Here is a 27,380-nt window from a genome sequence, read left to right as displayed (position 1 = left end):
AAATGGCGCCGAAAATCTGCCGTCGAACCAAAAGTCGTTATGTACTGACGCAAGGTTCCATGCGTTCATTGGGCAAGAAAAAAACATGAAATTCAAAAAAGGAAGACAATGCCAAGTGTATCACGAGACTTAGGCTAAGAAATGTTTTATGTTCAAATATACTCTACCAACGAATATTCATAATAACTTGAACTTATAACTCGAATGTAATCATTTTTCTGACAGAATTTTAGTAGCAGAATGTGCCTGTCGTGGCCGTATTCTTTGTCTTTTGAAACGATGTCTGGTCACTAGTTGCTGTTTTTATTATTATTATTTTAATTATTGAACATTGTTGTCATCAGTAATCATGTTTAAAATCGTCGTTTAATAACTTCAGAATCTAGCCCATAGACATAAATGTCTATGATCCAGCCCCCTCCACTTTTGTTGTCATCGGAGGACGTTGCCAGAAGGTCTCGCGACACTCACAGCCTGTGAGTCACAGGACAGTGAAGTGCAACGTGAACTGAACTGTGCTGCTCTAGCTAGCCTGATGCATATCAACAGATAATGGCAACGTTTGTCTTGATCTTAAATAGTTTGTAGCTTACTACCTTATCAGCGCGACAACATTATTAGTATTTCGAATAATATTGGAACTGTACCTTTTATGCAGTAGTGGCCAAGTAAGTTATCTAAATGTGAGGGTAATCATCACGTTAGCTAAGCTTGTTAGCTAGCGAGCGTTAGTCAAGGCACCTAGCAACGGAACGACGTTTACTTGACGACCATTCGTTTCTAGGCACGTATTTTGTGCGTTTGTTATTCAGTTAATGCAATTCTTTATTCAGTTAATGCAATTCTCCCATGAATATTTGTACGGTATAACTCATGTTATCCTCAAATGCCTTTTAACAATGACACAGTTTATGTTCATCGTTGACTGACAAGCATATTTCTCTCGTCTTACGCAGATTCGCAGTGTGTCTTGGTACAGAAGCTGGTTGCTGGAGTGGAGACTTGTTTTTCAGCCACCACGATGAGATTAAAAACATCGTTACAGAAGGAGCCAAAACATATCCTTTTATTCATTCGACAGCAAACTGTTTGCAAAAGGAAACATACTGGCACTTCATTGAACAAATATACTCTTGGGGGGCGTCAGGTGGCTGAGCGGTTAGGGAAGCGGGCTAGTAATCTGAAGGTTGCCAGTTCGATTCCCGGCCGTGTCAAATGACGTTGTGTCCTTGGGCAAGGCACTTCACCCTACTTGCCTTGGGGGGAATGTCCCTGTACTTACTGTAAGTCGCTCTGGATAAGAGCGTCTGCTAAATGACGTAATGTAAATGTACTCTGCCGATACATCCAAATGTGACTTGCACATAAAGTCATACACGTTATGTAATAGGGAATGTAATCGACAGACTCAAATCATACAGTCCTAAAGGTCTCGAGACTGAGACGATATTAAAGAAATACGTTTGCATCACACACACATACATCCAATTCCCTGCCCGTGTCATTCCTTAACACCAAATGCACATAAGGAGCTTGTGAGCAGCGTGGGCTGGACTAGCGCGGACGAGCTGTATTCCTGTAGCGAGGACCACCAGATCCTGAAGTGGAACGTGCTCACCGGGGACACCACCCTGGTGGTGAAGCTGCAGGAGGACATCTTCCCCGTTGATCTGCACTGGATCCCGAAGACTGTAGGTGGCAAGAAGCAGGCCCTGGCGGAGAACTTCGTGCTGACCAGCACTGATGGTAAGTCTTAGTAGCACATTTAAATGTTTACACATAGAACACGTTTTTATAATACTGTATTAAGTTAGCTCTCCAATGTTCTACCACTGAGCTACCCCTCCATCATCTGCTACATGTTTTACATGTTTATTATATAACATTCAACTGTTTCTGTGTTCAGTGGTCCATCTTCTGAGATGTGTTCTGTGGTCCATCTTCTGAGATGTGCTCTGTGGTCCATCTTCTGAGATGTGTTCTGTGGTCCATCTACTGAGATGTGTTCTGTGGTCCATCTTCTGAGATGTGCTCTGTGGTCCATCTTCTGAGATGTGTTCTGTGGTCCATCTACTGAGATGTGTTCTGTGGTCCATCTTCTGAGATGTGTTCTGTGGTCCATCTACTGAGATGTGTTCTGTGGTCCATCTTCTGAGATGTGTTCTGTGGTCCATCTACTGAGATGTGTTCTGTGGTCCATCTTCTGAGATGTGTTCTGTGGTCCATCTACTGAGATGTGTTCTGTGGTCCATCTACTGAGATGTGTTCTGTGGTCCATCTTCTGAGATGTGTTCTGTGGTCCATCTTCTGAGATGTGTTCTGTGGTCCATCTACTGAGATGTGTTCTGTGGTCCATCTTCTGAGATGTGTTCTGTGGTCCATCTTCTGAGATGTGTTCTGTGGTCCATCTTCTGAGATGTGTTCTGTGGTCCATCTACTGAGATGTGTTCTGTGGTCCATCTACTGAGATGTGTTCTGTGGTCCATCTTCTGAGATGTGTTCTGTGGTCCATCTACTGAGATGTGTTCTGTGGTCCATCTACTGAGATGTGTTCTGTGGTCCATCTTCTGAGATGTGTTCTGTGGTCCATCTACTGAGATGTGTTCTGTGGTCCATCTTCTGAGATGTGTTCTGTGGTCCATCTTCTGAGATGTGTTCTGTGGTCTATCTTCTGAGATGTGTTCTGTGGGAACCAGCAGCCCTGGGACAGAGGGTCAAGGGTGTGTGACCTGTTGTGTGTGTGACCTGTTGTGTGTGTGACCTGTTGTGTGTGTGACCTGTTGTGTGTGTGAGTGTGTGTGTGACCTGTTGTGTGTGTGACCTGTTGTGTGAGTGACCTGTTGTGTGAGTGACCTGTTGTGTGTGTGAGTGTGTGTGTGTGACCTGTTGTGTGTGTGAGTGTGTGTGTGACCTGTTGTGTGTGTGACCTGTTGTGTGAGTGACCTGTTGTGTGAGTGACCTGTTGTGTGTGTGAGTGTGTGTGTGACCTGTTGTGTGAGTGACCTGTTGTGTGAGTGACCTGTTGTGTGTGTGTGAGTGTGTGTGTGACCTGTTGTGTGTGTGAGTGTGTGTGTGTGAGTGTGTGTGTGAGTGTGTGTGTGTGCCTACATGAGATGTAAACACAGTGAGAGCTCTGCTGGGGCAGGCAGCATGTGGTAGCAGCACTAATGGCAGTGTAGGGTTGCTTAAACACACCCACAATCTGTCCCTTCTGGGCCTGGACTGTGTACACTGCTCTGTGATGCTGCTCTGTGATGCTGCTCTGTGATGCTGCTCTGTGATGCTGCTCTGTGATGCTGATCTGTGATGCTGCTCTGTGATGCTGCTTTGTGATGCTGCTCTGTGATGCTGCTCTGTGATGCTGCTCTGTAATGCTGCTCTGTGATGCTGTGCTTGTACTCTGGTCCTGGTGAATCTCCATGACTGCTTTCTCATTCATTGTTGCTGTGGTGTTGCTAGTTCACAAAGTTTCTAAAGGGTTAATTTAAAACCCAATTTGTTGTGTCTTTGTGTGTGTGTGTGTGTGTGTGTGTGTGTGGGGGGGGGGGGTCTACAGTAACGTCAGTGTGGTTTGTGTGTGTCTCTGGCTGGCTGGGTGGATGTGTCAGAGCTGTTTCTGGTTCCCTGTTCAGAGAGACACAGTACACATGCTGCTAGCAGTCTGACACTGAAGAGTTTTTAATTGAACTTACGTGTTTGATTCTCTGTTTTAATTCTAAACGTCTTTTAATGCCCTAGCCAGTCACAGTTGTAGAAGTCACTACCTGCTTTTCTGGGTCGGCGAAACTTACTTTTGTCAGGGGTTCCAAATATAGAACCGTTGGCACCAGAAGCATGCTGGTCCGCAGTTTAAGGCGACCAGAAATTACATAGAACACTGAATTTTTTAATACACACCGCCGCAAAGTATACGTTCGGCCCGTGTGTTTGATAAGTGTGTCCATGCCTGATCTCTCTCCTGGGTCTGAGTGTGTCCATGCCTGATCACTCTGTCTCCTGGGTCTGTCTCCTGATCACTCGTGTACTGTGTGTAACCTGTGTACCTGTGTACTGTGTGTATCCTGTGTACTGTGTGTAACCTGTGTACTGTGTGTAACCTGTGTACTGTGTGTAACCTGTGTACCTGTGTACTGTATGTAACCTGTGTACTGTGTGTAACCTGTGTACTGTGTGTAACCTGTGCAACTGTGTGTAACCTGTGTACTGTGTGTAACCTGTGTACCTGTGTACTGTGTGTGTGCAGGGAAGTTCCACCTGTTCTCCAGGACAGGTCGTGTGGAGAAGAGTGTTGAGGCCCACAAGGGAGCCGTGCTGGCGGGGAGGTGGAACTACGACGGCACCGCTCTCATCACAGGTAGGACACAAACAGATATATATATATACCGTATTTTTCGGAAATAAAGACGTGGCCTGTACCCCCATTTTGCAGTTTTCTTGTGGTTGTACGGCTTATATTTCGAAGCGGTTTACAGCCCGGTTTTAGAACAAAAAAGTGGCTTTGTCCCAAGATCTCTACAGACCGTGCAGCTAATTTAATTACTTATTACTTGAAAGAGGAATTATTTACTGTGTCGTCTCAGTTACACTATCAGGGCTTGGAAATACAGTGACTTGCTAAAGAAGGCAAATGAACATAAAATTTCATAATAATTTCAGTAAATCAAACAGCTGCAAGACCCAGTGAAATGTTATATACAGCTAGCAAACTAACATTAGCTAGCATCGCTAACAACTTTGGCTATGTAGTGTAACCGACCTCTTTGTAGGTTTGTTTTAGATATAATTTTATATGTTCTTGTGGACAATAAGACACGGACGCGGTCTTTTTTCACAACTTGTATTTTACCACTGCTCTTCTTGACATCGCCATTCATACAAACACAAAGTTCACTTTCTGGTGGGATGCTACTTATAGAAAATGTAGCCTATTTTCCGTAAAATACGGTAGGCTCGTCAATCGATTAAAATATTTAATGGCATTATTTAATATGATTAATCGATATTAATCGCAAAATTAATCAATTTATTTAATCTGTATTTTTTTTTTTACATTCACGCATTATTATCGCGTTAACTTCGACAGCCGTAATATTTACACATATACACACACGCACGCGCGTATGTGTATATACATGTGTATATATACACATATATATATATATATATACATACCAACTGTATACACGCACAAACACTTACATAAATATACAACAGTAACATACATGCTGTTGTGTTTGTGTGTGTTTTCCAGCTGGAGAGGATGGTCAGATCAAGATCTGGTCCAAGACTGGCATGCTCAGGTCTACCCTGGCCCTGCAAGGTGAATATGGACCAGCTCTACCCTGCCTCTATCAGGTCTATCCTGCCTCTATCAGGTCTATCCTGCCTCTATAAGCTCTACCCTACCTCTATCAGGTCTATCCTGCCTCTATCAGGTCTATACTGCCTCTATAAGCTCTACCCTGCCCTCTATTAGCTCTACCCTGCCTCTATCAGGTCTACCCTGCCCTCTATTAGCTCTACCCTGCCTCTATTAGGTCTACCCTGCCCTCTATTAGCTCTACCCTGCCCATATCAGGTCTACCCTGCCTCTATAAGCTCTAGCCTGCCTCTATCAGCTCTACCCTGCCTCTATCAGCTCTACCCTGCCTCTGCATGGTATAACAATGGACCAATGAGAGGCTGGGTCAGAACAGGATCAGTGTTCCTCTGGCAGCTCTGAGTAAACAGGCCAAACAATCACAACCCACTTGTATAACTGGAGGTGTAGAAATACCTGTAGTTTCACCTAGAAGTTGCAGAGAAGGTGAAGTGTGTGTGTGTGTGTGTGTGAGAGACAGAAAGAGAGACAGAAAAAGAGACAGAAAGAGAGACAGAAAGAGAGACAGAAAGAGAGACAGAAAGAGAGAGTGATAGAGAGCTGGTCTTCAGGTGGTCTGTAACAGCTCTGTGAGCAGGCAGACATGTTGGGTCTTGTGTTTCTCCAGAACTGAACCCCAGCTGCTGTAGCTGTCAGACCTCCTCTCTCTGTCTGTCGCTTTACTGTGAGGACGTGTTTACTTTACTACTGTGGTCAACTTATATAAAAGCCAAGGCATAGGTACATCTATAGACAGGCTGGCTAGGGCCGAGTGGGGGTTAAGAGTGTAGGGTGAGTCCTAGATTTGAAGAACACACTCACACCCCCTAACAAACACATACATACATACACACACTCACTAACAAGCAAACACACACACAGCAGGAGTCTCAGGTATAGCTGGGGGCCATTGTTGTGCTCTTGAGGTGGATGATGTAACCATGAGAGGAGGTGGGGGGCAGGGGAGAGGAGGAGGAGGGAGGAAGAGGAGGAGTGGTTGCAGGCAAGGAGAGAGACAGAGAGAAGGAGAACTCGTCTAAAACCCTCATTGCCTTTGTCAGCTCAGAATCATGTGACCTTTTGGCATTGGTGAGAAACCGCTAGCACCTGGAGCAAGGTTAAATGTCAGTCACCCTCCCTCTCTTTCTCCACACACACACACCCTCTCTTTCTTCTCACACACACACCCTCTCTCTCCACACACACACACCCAACAGACTCACACATTCCGCCCCTCCATCCATACACACATCCATTCACATAGCACACACACTTACCCCTCCCCCCATACACACACACACTCACTCGCACACACGGTTCAGCAGGGGTCTGTGTGTGTGTTGTCTCTAGAGGTGTGTGTTGCTGCAAGCCATGCACGCAGAATCAGATTCCTACACTGACACCTTTGTGGCTGGAAATTAGAAATGCTATACCTTCTAGCTACTGCACATGCTCCCTCTACCTTGCTCTGTCTCTGTCTCTCTCTTTCTGCCTCTCTCTTTCTGTCTCACTCTTTCTCTCTGTCTCTCTCTCTGCCTCTCTCTCTGCCCCCCTCCCTGCGTGTGTGTGTGTGAGGCAAACAAACCAGTTCCTTTTGATAATTATTACCTGAGGGAAACAAGAGTAATTAGGGTGTATGTGTGTGTGTGTGCGCAGGGTCTCCGGTGTACTCCGTGTCCTGGGGTCCTGACTCTGACAGGATTCTCTACACGTCCGGCAGACAGCTGGTCATCAAGCCCCTGCAGCCCAGCGCCAAGGTCCAGCAGGTACCATGCCCCCCCCCCCCCCCCCCCCCCCCTGTGTGTGTGTGTGCCCCTGCATCTGTTGCTATTACACTCATTTAGGTCATTTATTCCTGGCAATGTGTTTTGTTTTGTTTGGACTAAAGTAAAAAATAGCACTTTACCAGAGGAGACAAAAAGATGGTGTTGATAAAGTTCCTGGTGTGGGGGGAGTGGGGAGGGGGGGAGGAGTGTGGGGGGCTGGGGAAGGGAGGATTGAAGACTTTGCTCTCCAGTGAGTATTTTTCTTGTTCATGTATACATTTGTTTATTGTTCTTTCTGGAGCTGAATTGCATCAGGGACCTTGAGCAAACACTGTCATCCCCTCACACACACACACACACACACACTTTCACACCATCACCCCTCCCTGAGCAACAGCTGGCATGAGGAGGAGCCCCCTGTACAACCCTCTGACCCCTGTAACCCCCCTACACACACACACACACACACACCTACACGCACACACACACACACCTACACGCACACACACACACACCTACACGCACACACACACACCTACACCCACACAGTCACACACACACAGAGATACATAGTAGGTGTGGAGTGAGAGCGGGGTAGCATGGAAGGTTCTTTAAACAGGGAGGGTGGGGGGGTAGTGTAACTACATCATTTTTAAGTTTAAGTATATTCATTGTGCGAGTGTGTGTTATGTGTTATGTGAGTGAGTGAGTGTGTGTCTGTGTTTAACGTGAGTGTGTGTGTTATTGATGTGTCTGCTGGGGTCGTGTGGAAGGCACGAGAGGGGCGGGGCTTGTCTATGTCCCCACGGAGACCCATGGCAGCCCCCCCCCCTGGTTCCTGGTTCCAATTAGAGGAAAGTTAAACCATCACATTTAACAGAGCCCAGACACACACTCACACATACACACGCATACAGAAACATACTCACACACACACACACACACACAAGACTAGGATTTATTCTCTCTGTCTTTCTCACCTTCTCTCCTTTTTTCTGATCTTCCACATGCACTGTCTCTCCATTTGTCTCTCCCTCTCTTGATTTCTCTCTCCCTCGCTCTCTGTCCAGTGGAAGGCTCATGATGGGGTCATTCTGAAGGTGGACTGGAACTCAGTGAACGACTTGATCCTATCAGGAGGAGAGGACTGTAAATACAAGGTGAGGTGTAGCTGTGTAGATACCAGGTGAGGTGTAGCTGTGTAAATACCAGGTGAGGTGAGGTGTAACTGTGTAGATACCAGATGAGGTGAGGTGTAACTGTGTAGATACCAGGTGAGGTGTAGCTGTGTAGATACCAGGTGAGATGTAGCTGTGTAGATACCAGGTGAGGTGAGGTGTAGCTGTGTAGATACCAGGTGAGGTGTAGCTGTGTAGATACCAGGTGAGCTCTCTCTCCTCCAGGTGTGGGACAGCTACGGCCGGCTCCTCTACTCCTCGTCTCCTCATGACTACCCCATCACCTCCGTCTCCTGGGCTCCTGATGGAGAGGTGTTTGCTGTTGGCTCCTTCAACACCCTGCGCCTGTGTGACAAGACTGGGGTAGGAACACCATCCACACACCTCCTAACCAGCTCTATACCCCCCTAACACCGTCCACACACCTCCTAACCAGCTCTATACCCCCCTAACACTCTCCACACATCCCCTAACCAGCTCTATACCCCCCTAACACCCTCCACACACCCCCTAACACTCTCCACACATCCCCTAACCAGCTCTATACCCCCATAACACCCTCCACACACCTCCTAACCAGCTCTATACCCCCCTAACACCATCCACACACCTCCTAACCAGCTCTATACCCCCCTAACACCCTCCACACACCCCCTAACACTCTCCACACATCCCCTAACCAGCTCTATACCCCCATAACACCCTCCACACACCTCCTAACCAGCTCTATACCCCCCTAACACCATCCACACACCTCCTAACCAGCTCTATACCCCCCTAACACCCTCCACACACCCCCTAACACTCTCCACACATCCCCTAACCAGCTCAATACCCCCCTAACACCCTCCACACACCCCCTAACCAGCTCTATACCCCCCTAACACTCTCCACACATCCCCTAACCAGCTCTATACCCCCCTAACACCCTCCACACACCCCCTAACACCATCCACACACCTCCTAACCAGCTCTATACCCCCCTAACACCCTCCACACACCCCCTAACCAGCTCTATACCCCCCTAACACTCTCCACACATCCCCTAACCAGCTCTATACCCCCCTAACACCATCCACACACCTCCTAACCAGCTCTATACCCCCCTAACACCCTCCACACACCCCCTAACCAGCTCTATACCCCCCTAACACTCTCCACACATCCCCTAACCAGCTCTATACCCCCCTAACACCATCCACACACACCCCTAACTCCCTCTACACCCCCCTAACTCCCTCTACACCCCCCTACCTCCTTCTGTACCCCCCACCTTTCTCTATATACATATGTTACCTTTGGTAATCTGTGATCTGGTTAGGGTTTGAGTTTGGATCTAATTAGGATGAAATTGACTTTTTTAAGAACAAGAGTAAATGGGCTGGAGAGAGCTCTGAGCTAACACAGATGTCGACCACTGAAAGAGTTACAGTGTGAGTGTGTATTGATCCGTGATTTATAAGTGTAGCAGTTTGATTCCGCGTGTCTGTGTTAGTTTTTTCTGATACCAGAAAAATCCACTGAAGTACAGTAATGAAGTATTTGTACTTTGTTACTTCCCATCTCTGGTCCCAACGCTACGTCAGGCATTTTTTGCGTTCTTGGTCAGTTGTGTTCTTTGATATTGGAACCTTTCTTGGCCTTGAAAGATGACGTCAAACGAGTTCACAAGAACGTGTATTGACAAACAGCCAGTATCAGAAGGATGAAACATATCATGTAGTCATGCAGCAAGTCTCTCAGACCCACAAACACACGTGCTGTGTCTGTGCTTGGGCGTGGCGCTGCAAGGGTTAAGTCCGTGGAGGAATCCCTGCTGTAACTAGCGTGACTAATATCCTGGAGTCACTCTGGATCTGCTGACCTGAGACCACAAAACCATGAAGCCTGCCTCCACAACATGCTGCTCTGTTACTCTGTTAGTCATGAAGCCTGCCTCCACAACATGCTGCCCTGTTACTCTGTTAGTCATGAAGCCTGCCTCCACAACATGCTGCCCTGTTACTCTGTTAGTCATGAAGCCTGCCTCCACAACATGCTGCTCTGTTACTCTGTTAGTCATGAAGCCTGCCTCCACAACATGCTGCCCTGTTACTCTGTTAGTCATGAAGCCTGCCTCCACAACATGCTGCCCTGTTACTCTGTTAGTCATGAAGCCTGCCTCCACAACATGCTGCTCTGTTACTCTCTGTTCATCACTCTGTTTCAGTGTGCATGTATGCATGTGCCCACATGCCTGTGAGTGACTGAGTGTGTGTGTGTGTGTGTGTGTGTGTGTGTGTGTGTGTGTGTGTGTGTGTGTGTGTGTGTGTGTGTGTGTGTGTGTGTGTGTGTGTGTGTGTGTGTGTGTGTGTGTGTGTGTGTGTGTGTGTGTGCGCGTGTGAGACAACAGTCTATTTACAAGGCGCTGCAGCTGGTGTCTAGTGTCTGGACCCTGTCACGATCTCTGACACTGTGTCACTCACTAACAAGTGTGACTCATTGTATTCTCTCTCTGTCTCTCCCTTTTCCTCTCTTTCTCTCTCCACCTCTCTCTTCCCCTCTCTCTCTTCCCCTCTCTTTCTCCCCCTCTCTCTCTCTCTTTCCCTCTCCTTCTCCCCCTCTCCTTCTCCCCCCTCTCTCTCCTTCTCCCCCTCTCCTTCTCCCCCCTCTCCCTCTCCTTCCCCCCCTCTCTCTCTCCTTCTCCCCCTCTCTCCTCTCTTTCCCTCTCCTTCTCCCCCTCTCCTTCTCCCCCCTCTCTCTCCTTCTCTCCTTCTCCCCTCTCTCTTCCCCTCTCACCCTCCCCTTCTCCTCCCCCTCTCTATTCCACTCTCCCCCTCTCCTCCCCTCTCTCTTCCACTCTCCCCCTCTCCTCCCCCTCTCTCTTCCCCTCTCCTTCTTCCCCTCTCCCCCTCCTTCTTCCCCTCTCCCCCTCTCTCTCCCCTTCTCCCCCTCTCCTCCCCCTCTCTCTCCCCTTCTCCCCCTCTCCTCCCCCTCTCTCTCCCCCTCTCCTCTCCCCCTCTCTTTCCCCCTCTCCTCTCCCCCTCTCTCTCCCCCTCTCCTCCCCCTCTCTCTCCCCCTCTCCTCCCCCTCTCTCTTCCCCTCTCACTCCCCCTCTCCTCCCCCTCTCTCTCCCCCCCTCTCCTCTCCCCCTCTCCTCCCCCTCTCCTCCCCCTTTCTCTTCCCCTCCCCCTCTCCTCCCCCTCTCTCTCCCCCTCTCTCTCCTCCTCTCCTTCCCCTCTCCTCCCCCTCTCTCTCCTCCTCTCCTTCCCCTCTCCTCCCCTCTCTCTTCTCCCACTCTTTCACACACATCTCTACTGTGTCATGCTACGGTTGTCTCATACCAGCTAGCTGGAGGGGGCTTGCTGAAAGCAGGGCCTTACAGCTCTAATCAGATTTGAAGTCACTCAATTACAGAATCATGAGACTTCATCAAAGTGCCTTCTGTGGTTCTGTTGACCTGGGACTGTAGACCCGACCTGGCACTGGTCCTGCATAGCTCCTCATCTCTAGTCCTATTCTTCTCTCCCCCCTTCTCCTCCTCTTCTCTCTCTTCCTCTCCACTCCTCCTCTCCTCGCCCTCTCTAATGTGATGCCATGAGGTCTGACATGTGTCTCTGGTCTATGCTGTCTTTGCGTGTGTGAGGGTATGAGTGTGTGTGAGTGAGTGTCTGCACTGTGGAACTGGAAAGTTTGAGTCTTCTCCAGTCCTTTAACATCTGTCCTCTCCGAGTGCAATAGAAGATGAGTCGTCTTAAAATGTGTGTAAAATGTATAGCTCACAATTGTAATGCTGTTGTGAGAGGGGGTGCTGATGAGTTTAAAAACCACTGGTGTCTACTGCTGGTGGAACTTGGCTGTGATTTCACAGAAATCAACAGGCCCTACGGCCTCACCCTACGGCCTCACCCTACGGCCTCACCCTACGGCCTCACCCTACGGCCCCACCCTACGGCCTCACCCTACGGCCTCACAATACGGCCTCACCCTACGGCCCCACCCTACGGCCCCACCCTACGGCCTCACCCTACGGCCTCACCCTACGGCCCCACCCTACGGCCCCACCCTACGGCCTCACCCTACGGCCCCACCCTACGGCCCCACCCTACGGCCTCACCCTACGGCCCCACCCTACGGCTGGGCTTCTGCAGCTTCTCTGTATTCAAATCTCTTATTTGATCGCATGAAACCAGCATCTGCTATAGCAGCTTGTTTCATCACCTCTTCCCATCATCCTCTGTCTCTCTCTCTTACTCTCTCGATCTCTGTCTTACTGTCTGTCTCTCTCTATCTCTCTCTTACTCTCTGTGTCTCTTACTCTCTGTGTCTCTTACTCTCTCTCTATCTCTCTCTCTTACTCTCTGTCTCTCTCTCTTACTCTCTCAATTATCTTGTATGTCTGTTCAGTTCTAAAGAGCCTATTAGGTTCTGTGTTCTAGAATTCCCCAAATCCGCTCTAGAATCTTCTAGAACCTGTTTACCTTCTAATGCGGCTGCTTGTTTTTCACCAATTCAATTGAATTTAAATCGACATTGTCCCGCAAAGGGGAATTTGATTTGCAGTCATGGTTTGAAAACACATAATAAATATCACAGACCACAGTATTCACCATGCAGGCAAACAAGCAATCTGTTGATAAGACCAGGACTGGAGTCAGCCAAGAGTCAGGAAGGCTTGACACGTTCATAACAAACAAGAGCAATATAACACAACAATGTTATGTAACCCCCAGAATCAGAATCAGAATCGGTTTTATTCGCCATGAAAGTTTGCACAGACAACTAACTCCATTAAAGGATACCTAATTTCATTGTGAAAAGGAAGGCTCCTAGTAACTGTAGGGATCAAGTGGATCTCTTTACATTTAAATACCCCCCCCATCATTATCACAGGAGAGAGGAGGTAGTTGGCTATGATAAGCCTTACTCTTCATCACAGGAGAGAGGAGGTAGTTGGCTATGATAAGCCTTACTCTTCATCACAGGAGAGAGGAGGTAGTTGGCTATGATAAGCCTTACTCTTCATCACAGGAGAGAGGAGGAAGTTGGCTATGATAAGCCTTACTCTTCATCACAGGAGATAGGAGGTAGTTAGCGGAGTGCAGACGGGGAAAATGTCACTGTAAAAGTGAGAGGGCAAGCTTGGAGTAAGGGATGGAGGAGGGGAGCAAAAGAGAGGGAGAACTTTGTGGAAAAATAGCAGATGTGGAGGGGGTTACACACCAGAGAGAGAGGGAGAGAGAGGGAGGGGGTTACACACCAGAGAGAGAGGGAGAGAGAGGGAGGGGGTTACACACCAGAGAGAGAGGGAGAGAGAGGGAGGGGGTTACACACCAGAGAGAGAGGGAGAGAGAGGGAGGGGGTTACACACCAGAGAGAGAGGGAGAGAGAGGGAGGGGGTTACACACCAGAGAGAGAGGGAGAGAGAGGGAGGGGGTTACACACCAGAGAGAGAGGGGGGGGGTTACACACCAGAGAGAGAGAGAGAGAGGAGAGAGAGGGGGGGGGGTTACACACCAGAGAGAAAAAGAGAGAGGAGAGAGAGAGGGGGGGTTACACACCAGAGAGAAAGAGAGAGAGAGAGGGGAGGGGGGGTTACACACCAGAGAGAGAGGAGAGAGAGAGGGGGGGGGGTTACACACCAGAGAGAGAGATGTGGAGGGAGGGAGGGAGCGAGTGGGAGGGAGAGGGAGTGAGTGAATGAGAGTGAGAAAGAGAGGGAGCATTGTCAAACAAAGAGAGTCCTGAGTCAGCAGTAGAGCAGTTTTCTCTCCAGGCAACTGAGCTGGGTGTGCTTCCTCCCACTCTCTCTCTTTCTCTCTCTTTGACTTTTCTCTTTAAATCTCTCTCTCTCAAGCTCTATCTCCTGTGTAACCTCCTTCCTCATCTGCTGCCCTGCTCCCCTCCTCCATCCCTTCTCCACCCCTCCTCCATCCCTCCTCCTCCTCCCCTTTTGCAGCCCTCCTCCTCCCTTCCTCCATCCCCCCTCCTCCATCCCTCCTCCCCTCCATCCCTCGCTCCCGTCCAGTTTGTAGTGAGCCTGCTCCATCCTCCCCGCTACCTCCGCTAGCCCGCTACCTCCGCTAGGCCGCTACCTCCGCTAGGCCGCTACGTCCGCTAGCCCGCTACCTCCGCTAGCCCGCTACCTCCGCTACCTCCACTACCTCCCCTAGCCCGCTACCTCCGCTAGCCCACTACCTCCGCTAGCCCACTACCTCTGCTACCTCCGCTACCTCCGCTAGCCCACTACCTCCGCTACCTCCACTACCTCCGCTAGCCACTACCTCCACTACCTCGCTACCTCCGCTAGCCCACTACCTCCGCTACCTCCACTACCTCCGCTACCTCCTGTGACTGTGTCAAAGAGTTTTAGTACTTTCAGGAAAGTTACAAAGTTGGAATAATCGTGAATCTTTGTTTAAATGCACAATTGCAGCAGTGAGTGTGAGAGAAAGAAAGAGAGAGAGAAAGAGAGGCAAAGGCCACTGTTTATTAGTGTATCACTTCATTTTCTCAGGATTATTTACATGCCCTGCTTGCAATGCTGTCACTGGCAGGCCAGCCAACACAAAGTTCACTATGATATTACTGGGGAGGGAGGGCGGGCGGGCGGGCAAGGAGGGGAGGTGTAGGGTGAGGGAGGGCTCCTAGAGCACCCATATTTACCCCCATATTTGCTCCATGTGGACACAAGTAGCCCCAAATCTTGACAGACTAGTTTAATAGCTCCGCTACATGGCACAATGTGCTGGATATGTTTGCTTCATTTGATTATGGGCCATGTGTGTGTCTGTGTGTATAGTTTTGCTTGTCTGTAGTATGTGCACAAGCCAGGTCTATTAGAAGGTGTGTGTAGCAGTGTTGGGGCACGGAAAAGGTTTACTTATGTGGCAAAAAAAAAATGTATAGGCTATGTCAGGCATCCGCAGTCTCAACAGTCAATGTTAAAAGCCTTGTAGTAAAAAAACAGGACACTGTAGTATATTGAGGTGAATTTGTTCAAGAGTAAGTAGTTCTCGCTAGCTGGCTTTAATGCTAACTTCAGTTACAGGTAATCGAGATGTAAACACTGATGTAGAGGCACGATGAGAAACAACTTCAGTAGTTGGAATACTAACGCACTAGCATTAGCCAGTGTGGCTAGTGCACCTATCAGAATACTGTTACTAGCGTTAGCCAGTGTGGCTAGTGCACCTATCAGAATACTGTTACTAGCGTTAGCCAATGTGGCTAGTGCACCTATCAGAATACTGTTACTAGCGTTAGCCAGTGTGGCTAGTGCACCTATCAGAATACTGTTACTAGCGTTAGCCAGTGTAGCTGGTGCCTGTAGCCAGCGGTGCTAATTGAATTCTGCTGGCCGGCGTGCAGCTGTGTCCTGCTGATGAGTCCCCCAGGGCCCAGCATGTGGCTATGGTTACTGTGTTGAGGCTCCAGCATGAAGCCATGTGTGTACCATTACCCTCCCTCCTCCTCGCTGCCAAATCTCCAACTTGTGCCACTTCATACTGGCCCCTGTCCCAGCTTTCTGTCTCTCGCTCTCTCTCTCTCCCCCCCTCTCTCACACTCTCTCACTCCCTCTCTCTCCCCTATCTTTCTCTCCTATCTTTCCCTACCTCTTATATCTTTTCTCTCCCTCCTCCAAATCTCATGCTCTCTCTTTCTCTTTCCAGGTTTCCCTTTTCCCTCCCTCCCCCAATCTCTCTCTTTGTCTCCATATCTTTCTGTCTACACATATCTCACTTTCTCTCTTGGCTGTTTTCTCTGTCCCAGTCTGTGTCTCTCTCCCTGTCTCTCTTTCCTGTCCGGTGAAGGGTTTACTATGATGCGGAGACTCTGGCTGTCGTCCTGTAGACTGGGTCTGTCTCTTATAGAAGGTACTGTTAGTTGTTCTTGGAGCTGTAGGATGGTTTCATCTGGGGCTGTGTGCAGCTCAGTCACACTGCTGGGATGTCCTGAATGGCTGGCGAGGTACGAAGGCTGGGGGGTTAACTCTTACACACACACACACATATATTTTGTCATCAGTTGAACCTGCGCCAGGCCCAAGGTGCTTCCAGGTAGGGGGGAGAGGTCACAGTGAGATGTGTCTTCCAGGGCAGGGTGAGAGGTCACAGTGAGATGTGTCTTCCAGGTAGGGGGGGAGAGGTCACAGTGAGATGTGTCTTCCAGGGCAGGGTGAGAGGTCACAGTGAGATGTGTCTTCCAGGGCAGGGTGAGAGGTCACAGTGAGATGTGTCTTCCAGGGCAGGGTGAGAGGTCACAGTGAGATGTGTCTTCCAGGGCAGGGTGAGAGGTCACAGTGAGATGTGTCTTCCAGGGCAGGGTGAGAGGTCACAGTGAGATGTGTCTGATGGGACGATGTTGGCCAGACAACCTCCTTAGCCCTCCTGAGACAGGCTGTCACACCAGGGGGAGTGGGCAATGCTAGTGTGGAGCCCTCTACTCACACAGAGCGAACAAGTGTGAAGGCCTGTCCTCACAGACAGCGAGAGCGTGTGTGTGTGTGTGTGTGTGTGTGTGTGTGTGTGTGTGTGTGTGTGAGCGAGCGAGCCTCGAGGTGATTAGAGAAGCTCAGACAATGCGGTGCCAAGGGAGCTGAGAGCTCGTTCTGTTTGATAGCATGTAATTTAATGCAGTGGGTCTGGGTTTATTATAAAGCACAGAACAGTAGATGCACATCAATTTGCTCCCAGAGACCGCTTGACATTCTGACTCTGCTCCCTCTGAAAGAGTTAGTTTCATCTTCATACATGTTTTCAGTCTGGCAGAGGCTTGTTTGTGTGTGTGTGTTTGCCCGTGTGTGTGTGTGTGTTTGCCCGTGTGTGTGTTTGCCCGTGTGTGTGCGTGTGTCTGTGTGTGTTTGCCCGTGTGTGTGTGTGTGTTTGAGTGTGTTTGCCCGTGTGTGTGTGTGTCTGAGGGATGATGGACTGTCTGTGGCGTGTGGCCCCTCCCCCTCTGAGTTGTGTTCTGAAGAGGGTCATCTCTCCCCCCTCCTCCAACACTCAGACCATCTAAATGAAGGATTATGTCTCAACGTTCAGCGAAGGCTGACTCCTCCTGAGGCAGTCGAGTGTCTCCAGTCTGGAAGTGAAGCTGGGGTGGGAACCAGGTGGAACCAGTCCAGCTATAAATCCTGGTCCAGCCCAGTCCAGCCATGATCTACCCTGACTCACTAGAGGCTAGCTATGTCCTCAGTCCTGACCCACTAGAGGCTCCCTCATCTGTCCAGTACCCAGCCCTGCCGTCAGGACCAGGTCCAGCCCCAGAACTGTACCTAGGTCCAGCCCCAACTCCAGCCCTATTCTAGCCCGAGCCCCAGCCCTGTACTCTACCCCAGCCCCATCTCTAGCCCCAGCCCTGTACTCTACCCCAGCCCCATCTCTATCCCCAGCCCTGTACTCTACCCCAGCCCCATCTCTAGCCCCAGCCCTGTACTCTACCCCAGCCCCATCTCTATCCCCAGCCCTGTACTCTACCCCAGCCCCATCCCTAGCCCCAGCCCCATCCCTAGCCCCAGCCCTGTACTCTACCCCAGCCCCATCTCTATCCCCAGCCCTGTACTCTACCCCAGCCCCATCCTTAGCCACAGCGCTGGCCCCAGCTACCCAGGGGTCAGTGCAAGCTGATGTTTACAAGCCTTCCTAATCTAGATAGAGATTAATGAGGTCTCATCCTCACCTCCCTCCCCCATGGCTGCATCCTCCTGGCTGGCTGCTTGCTGGCTGCATCCTCCTGGCTGGCTGCTTGCTGGCTGCATCCTCCTGGCTGGCTGCATCTTCCTGGCTGGCTGCTTGCTGGCTGCATCCTCCTGGCTTGGCTGCTTGCTGGCTGCATCCTCCTGGCTGGCTGCTTGCTTGGTGGGTTATGCATGCATATGTAGGTGTGTGTAGTCTGTGTGTAGTCTGTGTGTGCGTGTGTGTTTGTGTGCATGTATGTGCATATTTGTGTTACTGAGTGTGTATATTAAGTGCGTGTGGATGGTGTGTATAGTGTGTGTGTGTGTAGTGTGCATTACCATGTCGGTATCATGTGGAGTGGTGTGTCAGGATTTACACCCCGTACCTGCCCTGCCAGCAAACAGGCTAAGTGAATCCAGCTGGACGCTGGGAGAGGCAGCCTGCCAGCTAGCCACGCTGATTTATACAGCTAGCCACAGTGCTACGCTAGCCAGCTAGCCACGCTGATTTATACAGCTAGACATAGTGCTACGCTAGCCAGCTAGCCACGCTGATTTATACAGCTAGCCACAGTGCTACGCTAGCCAGCTAGCCACGCTGATTTATACAGCTAGACATAGTGCTACGCTAGCCAGCTAGCCACGCTGATTTATACAGCTAGACACAGTGCTACGCTAGCCAGCTAGCCACGCTGATTTATACAGCTAGCCACAGTGCTACGCTAGCCAGCCTCTCTTCTTCTTCCTTTCCCTCTCTCTTTCTATCTCTCTCTCCCTCACTTGTGCTCCATAATTCTCTCTCCCTAACTCTCTCTCTCCTTCCCTAACTCTCTCTCCCTCCCTAACTCTCTCCCTCCCTCCCTAAGTCTCCCTCTCTCTCTGAACACCCCTACAGAGGCGAGAGGGGAAAGGGATGGCACAATCTTTTGGTGAAAGACGAGGTCATGTCAACAACCATAATGTGTGTGTGTGGGAAATAGAGAGGTGTGGTGGAGGCAGAGCAGAGTTCACCTGCAGGACTCCCCAGTGAGTCAGACAGAGCAGAGTTCACCTGCAGGACTCCCCAGTGTGTCAGACAGAGCAGAGTTCACCTTCAGGACTCCCCAGTGAGTCAGACAGAGCAGAGTTCACCTGCAGACACTTTAGGTACGTTCGACTTCATGCGGTGCCGGCTGTCGGCGTCGCATGAAGTCGACAGCCGGCGACAGCCTACCTATTTATACACACGACACATTTGTACACACTACACACGCACACACACCTTCAACTGTCCTCACTCTCTTCCTCCACACACACACACAGGTTAGCTCCCTCGCAGCAGTCACATGGTGTAGTACCCACAGCAGAGTCACATGGTGTAGTACCCACAGCAGAGTCACATGGTGTAGTACCGACATCAGAGTCACATGGTGTAGTACCGACAGCAGTCACATGGTGTAGTACCGACAGCAGTCACATGGTGTAGTACCCACAGCAGTCACATGGTGTAGTACCCACAGCAGTCACATGGTGTAGTACCGACAGCAGTCACATGGTGTAGTACCGACAGCAGTCACATGGTGTAGTACCCACAGCAGTCACATGGTGTAGTACCCACAGCAGTCACATGGTGTAGTACCCACAGCAGTCACATGGTGTAGTACATTTACATTTAGTCATTTAGCAGACGCTCTTATCCAGAGCGACTTACAGTAAGTACAGGGACAGTCCCCCGAAGCAAGTAGGGTGAAGTGCCTTGCCCAAGGACACAACGTCATTTGGCACGGCCGGGAATCGAACTGGCAACCTTTAGATTACTAGCCCGATTCCCTAACCGCTCAGCCACCTGACTTCCTATTTTATTTGTAGTACCCACATGTCTTCTCAGGATGTGATATCATGTTTCCTGCTTCATCACAGTCTGGCGTTTACATTCAGCTGCATCCCTCCCCCTCCTCCCCTCCCCCTTCCTCCCCCTCCTCCCCTCCCCCTTCCTCTACCTCCCCTCTCCCTCCTCCCCCTCCCCTCTCTCTCCTCCCCCTCTGGGGAGCCCTAAAGCGGAGCGGCTAGATGTTTGCAGTAGAATAGATGGTTGGTATTATTTTAGAGGCGCTGGCCTGGTGGTGGAGTCAGGCCAAACGCGGCAGCCATGTTGGGAGGGAAGGTATATAAAACGTGTACTTCAAAGGCCTTTATGCAGCCAGACACTGTTTATCTTTGCAGTTGCACACTTGTGTCACAAGTGCAGTGGCACACAGGGACACACACACATCTCAACAACAACAAAAAGCTTGTCATTTATCTTGCAGGATTTATGAGGGAGAGAGAGTGTGGTACAGGGGAGGGAAGGGAAAGGAAAATGCCACCTTTGATATTTTGCCTTTTAACAAGAAATGCCTTGTGATTGTTGGTTTAACTGGTTTACTCAGGTTTTATTTAGTATGTTTACCTGTGGCTGTCCTGGGTGCTCGGGGAGGAGGGTGCAGACCAAGGACATGTGATCTGTTTCACCCGAGGAAGGGAGGGAAAGAAAGTGGGAGAGAGGGGGCAGGTGGAGAGGGGGAGGGGGTCAGATCAAAACTGGAACCTGGGCTCCTCTCTCTTTCTCTCTACTCTCTTCCTCTCTTCTTCCTCCTCTGTCTCTCTCTTCTTCCTCTTCTCTGTCTCTCTCTCTCTCTTCCTACTGCTTGCCTGGTTCAGGGATGACCCCTGACCTTTCCCACTAGACAGAAGAAAGAGAGAGCAGGGAGGAGGTGAGTCTCGGGGAATCTGTGGAGCCCATCGTTCTGGCATGGCTAATCTCTGGCCCAGCCAGCCGTCAGGGCTCCGAAACACTCCATGAACACTGTGATTTCTCTCTCACACACACACACACACACACACAGCTGACACAACAGCATCACTGCTGGTCATCGACTGGATTCACTCATAATCCCTCTGACAGGTCTTGAGCTGGTGGGAGGAGAGAGAGGTGAAGGAGAGAGGTGGAGGAGAGAGGTGGAGGAGAGAGGTGGAGGAGAGAGGTGAAGGAGAGAGGTGGAGGAGAGAGGTGGAGGAGAGAGGTGGAGGAGAGAGGTGAAGGAGAGAGGTGGAGGAGAGAGGTGAAGGAGAGAGGTGGAGGAGAGAGGTGGAGGAGAGAGGTGGAGGAGAGAGGTGGAGAGAGGAGAAAGAGAGGGGGGAAGGAGAGAGAGGAAGGAGAGAGAGAGGGGGAGGAGAGAGGGGGAGAGAGAGGGGGAGGAGACAGAGGAAGGAGAGAGAGGGGGGGGAAGAGAGAGAGTGTGTGTGGTGGGGGGGCGAGCACACCATGATCAAGCCTCGACTGTTGTCCTGGTAGCAGGCTTCTTACCCCTGCCCCCTCCCCCTCAGTGGTCGTACGCCCTGGAGAAGCCCAGCTCAGGAAGCCTGTTCAGCGTGGCGTGGGCGGCCGATGGCTCTCAGCTGGCCGGGGCTTGTGGGAACGGCCAGGTGCTTCTCGCTCACGTGGTGGAGCAGCGCTGGGAGTGGACGAGCTTCCAGATCACCCTCACCAAGAGGAGGAGCATGCAGGTGGAGCTCACACACACACACACACACACAGTAAGGCAGGTGGAGCTCTTACACACACACACACACACACACACACACACACAGTAAGGCAGGTGGAGCTCTTACACACACACACACACACACAGTAAGGCAGGTGGAGCTCACACACACACACACACACAGTAAGGCAGGTGGAGCTCTTACACCCACACACACACACACACAGTAAAGCAGGCGGAGCTCACACACACACACACACACAGTAAGGCAGGTGGAGCTCTTACACCCACACACACACACACAGTAAGGCAGGTGGAGCTCACACACACACAGTAAGGCAGGTGGAGCTCTCACACACACACACGTTGAGACATCACATTGACATTGCAAACCTTTCCACCGTGCACCTTGGCGTGTGTGTGTGCAGGTGAGGAACGTGCTGAATGATGCAGTAGACATGCTGGAGTTCAGAGACCGGGTCATCAAGGCCTCTCTGGCTCACGGCCATCTGGTGGTCACCACCTCTCTACAGTGCTACGTTTACAAGTAACATCTCTCCCTCTATACCCTGTCTCTCTGTCTCCCTCCCTCTCCCTGTCTGGCTGTCTCTCAGTTCAATTAAATATAAATTATAAACAATTATGTATTGAGTGTGTGTGTGTGTTTGGTGCAGTGTGAAGAACTGGAATACTCCCCTGATCTTTGACCTGAAGGAGGGAACCGTCAGCCTCATCCTGCAGGCAGAGAAGTGAGTCTTTCTGTGTCCCTCTCTGTCTCTCTCTGTCTCTCTCTGTCTCTCTCTCTGTCTGTCTCTCTCTCTGTCTCTCTCTGTCTCTCTCTGTGTCTCTCTGTCTGTCTCTCTGTGTCTCTCTCTGTCTCTGTCTGTCTGTCTCTCTCTGTCTCTGTCTCTCTCTGTCTCTCTTTCTGTCTCTCTCTCTCTCTCTGTCTCTCCCTCTCTGTGTATCTCTGTCTCTCTCTGTCTCTCTCTCTTTCTGTGTCTCTCTCTGTCTCTCTCTATATACTCCTTTACGCTCTACTCTAGCTAAATGTTGAGTGATTCACCTTGGCTCTTTCCTCCCTCCTTCTCCTCTCCTTCTCCTCCCTCCTCCTCTCCCTCTCCTCCCTCCTCCTCTTCTCCCTCTCCTGTCCTCTCCTCCTCTCCAGACACTTCCTCCTGGTGGATGGTGCTGGTGTTTATGTCTTTTCCTACGAGGGTCGTCTTGTCTCCTCCCCCAAGTTCCCTGGGATGAGGACCGACACGCTGAGCCAGCAGTCCATCTCCCTGAGCAACGACACCATCGCCATCCGGGACAAGAGCGACCAGAAGGGTGAGCGCCGCCCTGAGTACCCCCGTACAACCCCGCAGAACCCTGCAGCCTCTAGAGCCCTGCAGCCTCTAGAACCCTGCAGCCTCTAGAACCCTGCAGCCTCTAGAACCTGCAGCCTCTAGAACCTGCAGCCTCTAGAACCCTGCAGCCTCTAGAACCCTGCAGCCTCTAGAACCCTGCAGCCTCTAGAACCCTGCAGCCTCTAGAACCTGCAGCCTCTAGAACCTGTAGAACAGAATAACTCAGAGCTGCTGGTCATTCTTTAATGTCATCACCTGTCTCTCTCTATTTCTGTCACTCAGCCATCTTCCTCTTTGACGCCCTGACTGGGAAAGCCCTCGGAGACGGGAAACCACTGATGCACAAGGTTACACACACACACACACACACACACAGACTGATTGTAGGTGTTGGCTCAACACACTGGAGGACCAGCTCCTACCCCTCTCCTTTACACACATCCCGCTCTGCTCTCCTCGTGTGTGTTGTCTAGATGGAAGTGGTGGAGATATCTCTGGACCAGTGTGGTTCTTCTGGAGAGAGGAAGATTGCCCTTATAGACAAGAACCGTGACCTCTACCTGACCCCTGTACGCCGCCTGGCACGGGGCCAGGGCCCCACACAGATAGGTGAGGTTTGGGGCCAGGGCCCCACACAGAGAGGTGAGGGTCGGGGCCAGGGCCCCACACAGATAGGTGAGGTTCGGGGCCAGGGCCCCACACAGAGAGGTGAGGGTCGGGGCCAGGGCCCCACACAGAGAGGTGAGGGTCGGGGCCAGGGCCCCACACAGAGAGGTGAGGGTCGGGGCCAGGGCCCCACACAGATAGGTGAGGTTCGGGGCCAGGGCCCCACACAGAGAGGTGAGGGTCGGGGGCCAGGGCCCCACACAGAGAGGTGAGGGTCGGGGCCAGGGCCCCACACAGAGAGGTGAGGGTCGGGGGCCAGGGCCCCACACAGAGAGGTGAGGGTCGGGGCCAGGGCCCCACACAGAGAGGTGAGGGTCGGGGCCATGGCCCCACACAGAGAGGTGAGGCTTCAGACGGGTTTCATGTGTCCATGCGTGTTGGATCCTTGGTTTGGGGTGCTACATGCATGTGCTGCGTGTGTCTGTGTGCAGGGACCATGGTGGTCACCTTGGCCTGGAACGACACAGCCAACATCCTGTGTGGCCTCCAGGACAGCCAGCTGTGCGTGTGGCTGGACCCAGGCTGTGTGTTCACTGACAAGGACCTGCTGTCCCACACCCTGGTCAGCAAGGATGCCAGGTACACACACACACTACATGAACACATGCTTTTAGTTCCTGCTCGTCCATTGACAGTCCAGCATCCTCATGTTCATGGTCATAGATTCATCCCCTGCTCTCTGAGACTAACTTTGTGTGGTGTGTGTGTGGTGTGTGTGTACATGTGGTGTGTGCGTGTGTGTGTGTGTGTCTATTTACATGTGGTGTGTGTGTACGTGTGTGTGTACATGTGGTGTGTGTACATGTGGTGTGTGTGTACACGTGGTGTGTGTGTGTACATGTGGTGTGTGTGTGTACATGTGGTGTGTGTGTGTACATGTGGTGTGTGTGTGTACATGTGGTGTGTGTATCAGTGAGTTCAGCCGCTCCCCCCACATCCTGAGCTACGTGGGCTCCAAGGTGACAGTTCGCCGTAGCGACGGCTCGCTGGTGTGCAGCAGTGTGACTCCCTACGCCAGCCTGCTGCACCAGTACAGCGCCACCTCCCGCTGGGAGGACGCACTGCGCCTCTGCCGCTTCGCTAAGGTGGACACACATGCACACACACTTACACTCACACACACATGCACACACACACACTCTCACACACACGTGTGTTTGTTTCATTTTCCTATCAGTGTCTCATCTCCTCAGTCAGTTAGTATGGTCTCACATCTGTCTGTCCACTTCCTGTTGTTTCCTCTCTCCCTGACTCTCCCTGTCTCTCCCTGTCTCTCTCTCCCTGTCTCTCTCTCCCTGTCTTTCTCCCTGTCTCTCTCCCTGTCTCTCTTCCTGTCTCTCCCTGTCTCTCTCTCCCTGTCTGTATCTCCCTCTCTCTCCCTGTCTCTCTCTCCCTGTCTCTCCCTGTCTCTCCCTCTCTCTCTCGCTCTCACTCTCGCTCTTCAACTCTACATTCTTCAGCTCCTTTTCTCTCTTACCCGATCTTTCCTGTTTCATTCCTCCTCTCGCTCTTCATTCTCTTGTTTCTCTCCTTTCTTCTTCTCCTCCTTTTCTCTCCAGTGTGAGAGTGTGTGTGAATGGGGGTGTGTGTGTGTGTGTGTGTATATGCGTGATGGAGCCACTTCTGAAATGCAGTTTTAACAAGTCAGGACCAGCGGGTTTTAATTAGGGTCCAATTAGCCTGTGTGACACCATTTACCGTATTTTAACCCAACACTACACATATACACAACACACACACATACACTACACACCCATATACACACACAGCCCTGGAGAGCGAGGGATGGCTGGAAGAGGAGAGAGTCACCACTTTAATATCCTCCCTCCTCCCCCCTCCTCCCCACTTCTGGTAAAGGCAGTGGCCATTGTGTGGCTTTTCCCAGAATGCAGTTTGTGTAGAAGCCCCTTATCAACCAGGTGTGGGAGATGTGGTGTCTGACTCACACACACACACAGACTCATACACACACTCATACACACACACACACTAACACTATATGCATGTAAAAGAATCAGTAGTGTGCGCGTGTCTGTGCACATTCTAGTGTGTGAGTGTGCGCACCTTTGTGTGTGTGTGTGTGTGTGTGTGTACCTCTGGGTGTGTATTGTGTATGTGTGAGTGTAAAGGTGTTTTGTGTGTGAATGCTAATACTGTGGTTTCCGTAGGACCAGTCACTGTGGGCGTGTCTTGCTGGCATGGCAATGGCCAATCGGGAGCTGAGCACAGCTGAGGTGGCCTATGCAGCCATTGGAGAGGTAGGACCTTCCACCAATCAGATCACAGCTCCTCTCTCTGCCTCTCTCTCTCTCTCTCATCAGATCAACACAGAGGGCAGGATCTTTACTTCTCTCTGACTTTTTCTGTCTTTTTCCCCACCATCCCTCCCCTCCTCCTCTCCCCCTCCTCCTCTCCCCCTCTCCTCCTCCTCCTCTCCCCCTCCCCTCCTCCTCCTCCCTCCTCCTCCTCCCTCCCCTCCTCCTCCTCTCCCCCTCCACCCCTCCTCCCTCCAGGTAGACAAGGTCCAGTATATTACCTCCATGAAGGAGCTTCCATCCAGGGAGTCGTTGCTGGCTCACTTGCAGCTGTTCAGTGGTCATGTGCAGGAAGCAGAGGGCATCCTGCTGCAGGCTGGCCTCACATACCAGGCCATCCAGCTGCACATCTCCCTCTACCACTGGGACCGGTACTGACTGACTGTCTGTCTGACTGACTGTCTGTCTGTCTGATTGTCTGTCTGATTGTCTGATTGTCTGTCTGACTCTCTGACTGTCTGTCTGTCTGACTGTCTGTCTATCTGATTGTCTGTCTGTCGGACTGACCTGTGTGTGTGTGTGTGTGTGTGTGCAGGGCTCTGGAGCTAGCTGTGAAGTATAAGACCCATGTGGACACAGTTCTGGCCTACAGACTGAAGTTCCTGCAGGACTTCAGCAAGCAGGAGACCAACAAGCGTTTCCTGCAGTACGCAGAAGGGGTGAGAGGTCAACCGTTACCGTAACAACACTCCAGCCTGGCTGGTTGCCATGGGGACTGTGTCATCTTGTATCTTCACGATGGTCTCTCCCCCCCCCCCCCCCAGGTGGAGGTGGACTGGGAGAAGGTGCAGGCCAAGGTGGAGATGGAGCTGGCCAAGGAGAGAGAGCGAGCAGTCAGCACCTCCATCAAGACCAGCCTGGGACCGACACACTGACACACACACACACACTGACACACACACACACACTGACACACACACACTGACACACACACACTGACACACACACTGACACACACACACACACACACTGACACACACACACACACTGACACACACACACTGACACACACACTGACACACACACACACACACACACTGACACACACACACACACACACTGACACACACACACTGACACACACTGACACACACACACTGATACACGCTACTTATTGTACATCTCTAACGTATATACATGTATACTGTAATATGATATAAGCTACCATATGTACCTTTAGTCTTGAAAACACTATATAAGACCAGTTACTGTTAGTGTGTGTAATGTGATGTTGTACATGTTCAACAGAGGGGTATAGTGTACGGATTTAAAGTGACCGTTTGGGTGTTTTATTTTATCACTATAGATATTTTTACACTTGTTGCCTTAAATTGTTCAAAATAAAATCAGTGAGGAAAATGCACTGTGTATGTATCTGTTCCTGCTGCATAACCAGTGTGTAACAGCTTGTCAAGCAGCACCACCTCCTGGTGGAGTCTGGTCTCAGGGAGGAGGAGGAGAGGAGGAGGAGAGGACCTCCTGGTGGAGTCTGGTCTCAGGGAGGAGGAGAGGACCTCCTGGTGGAGTCTGGTCTCAGGGAGGAGGAGGAGAGGACCTCCTGGTGGAGTCTGGTCTCAGGGAGGAGG

General features: G+C 50.9%; 1 protein-coding gene across 1 annotated transcript; it reads left to right on the top strand.

The window, feature by feature from the left end:
- Window positions 1–1,528: 1,528 nt before the first annotated feature.
- ift80 (intraflagellar transport 80 homolog (Chlamydomonas)) lies at window positions 1,529–27,145 on the top strand. Its single transcript, XM_067246065.1, has 18 exons — window positions 1,529–1,746; window positions 4,244–4,354; window positions 5,252–5,320; window positions 7,016–7,125; window positions 8,196–8,285; window positions 8,529–8,666; window positions 21,307–21,486; window positions 21,893–22,011; window positions 22,139–22,213; window positions 22,630–22,793; window positions 23,096–23,160; window positions 23,287–23,422; window positions 23,911–24,058; window positions 24,393–24,564; window positions 25,648–25,737; window positions 25,993–26,165; window positions 26,330–26,453; window positions 26,559–27,145. The coding sequence occupies exons 3-18, from the start codon at window positions 5,293–5,295 to the stop codon at window positions 26,667–26,669; spliced, it is 1,923 nt and encodes a 640-aa protein (XP_067102166.1). The 5' UTR covers window positions 1,529–1,746; window positions 4,244–4,354; window positions 5,252–5,292; the 3' UTR covers window positions 26,670–27,145.
- Window positions 27,146–27,380: the final 235 nt, after the last annotated feature.

Source organism: Osmerus mordax, chromosome 11 (assembly GCF_038355195.1).
Source record: "Osmerus mordax isolate fOsmMor3 chromosome 11, fOsmMor3.pri, whole genome shotgun sequence".
In the NCBI taxonomy this organism is placed as follows: Eukaryota; Metazoa; Chordata; class Actinopteri; order Osmeriformes; family Osmeridae; genus Osmerus; species Osmerus mordax.
The sequence above is the reverse complement of the archived record's forward strand: the minus strand, read 5'-3'. Positions and strand labels throughout refer to the sequence as shown.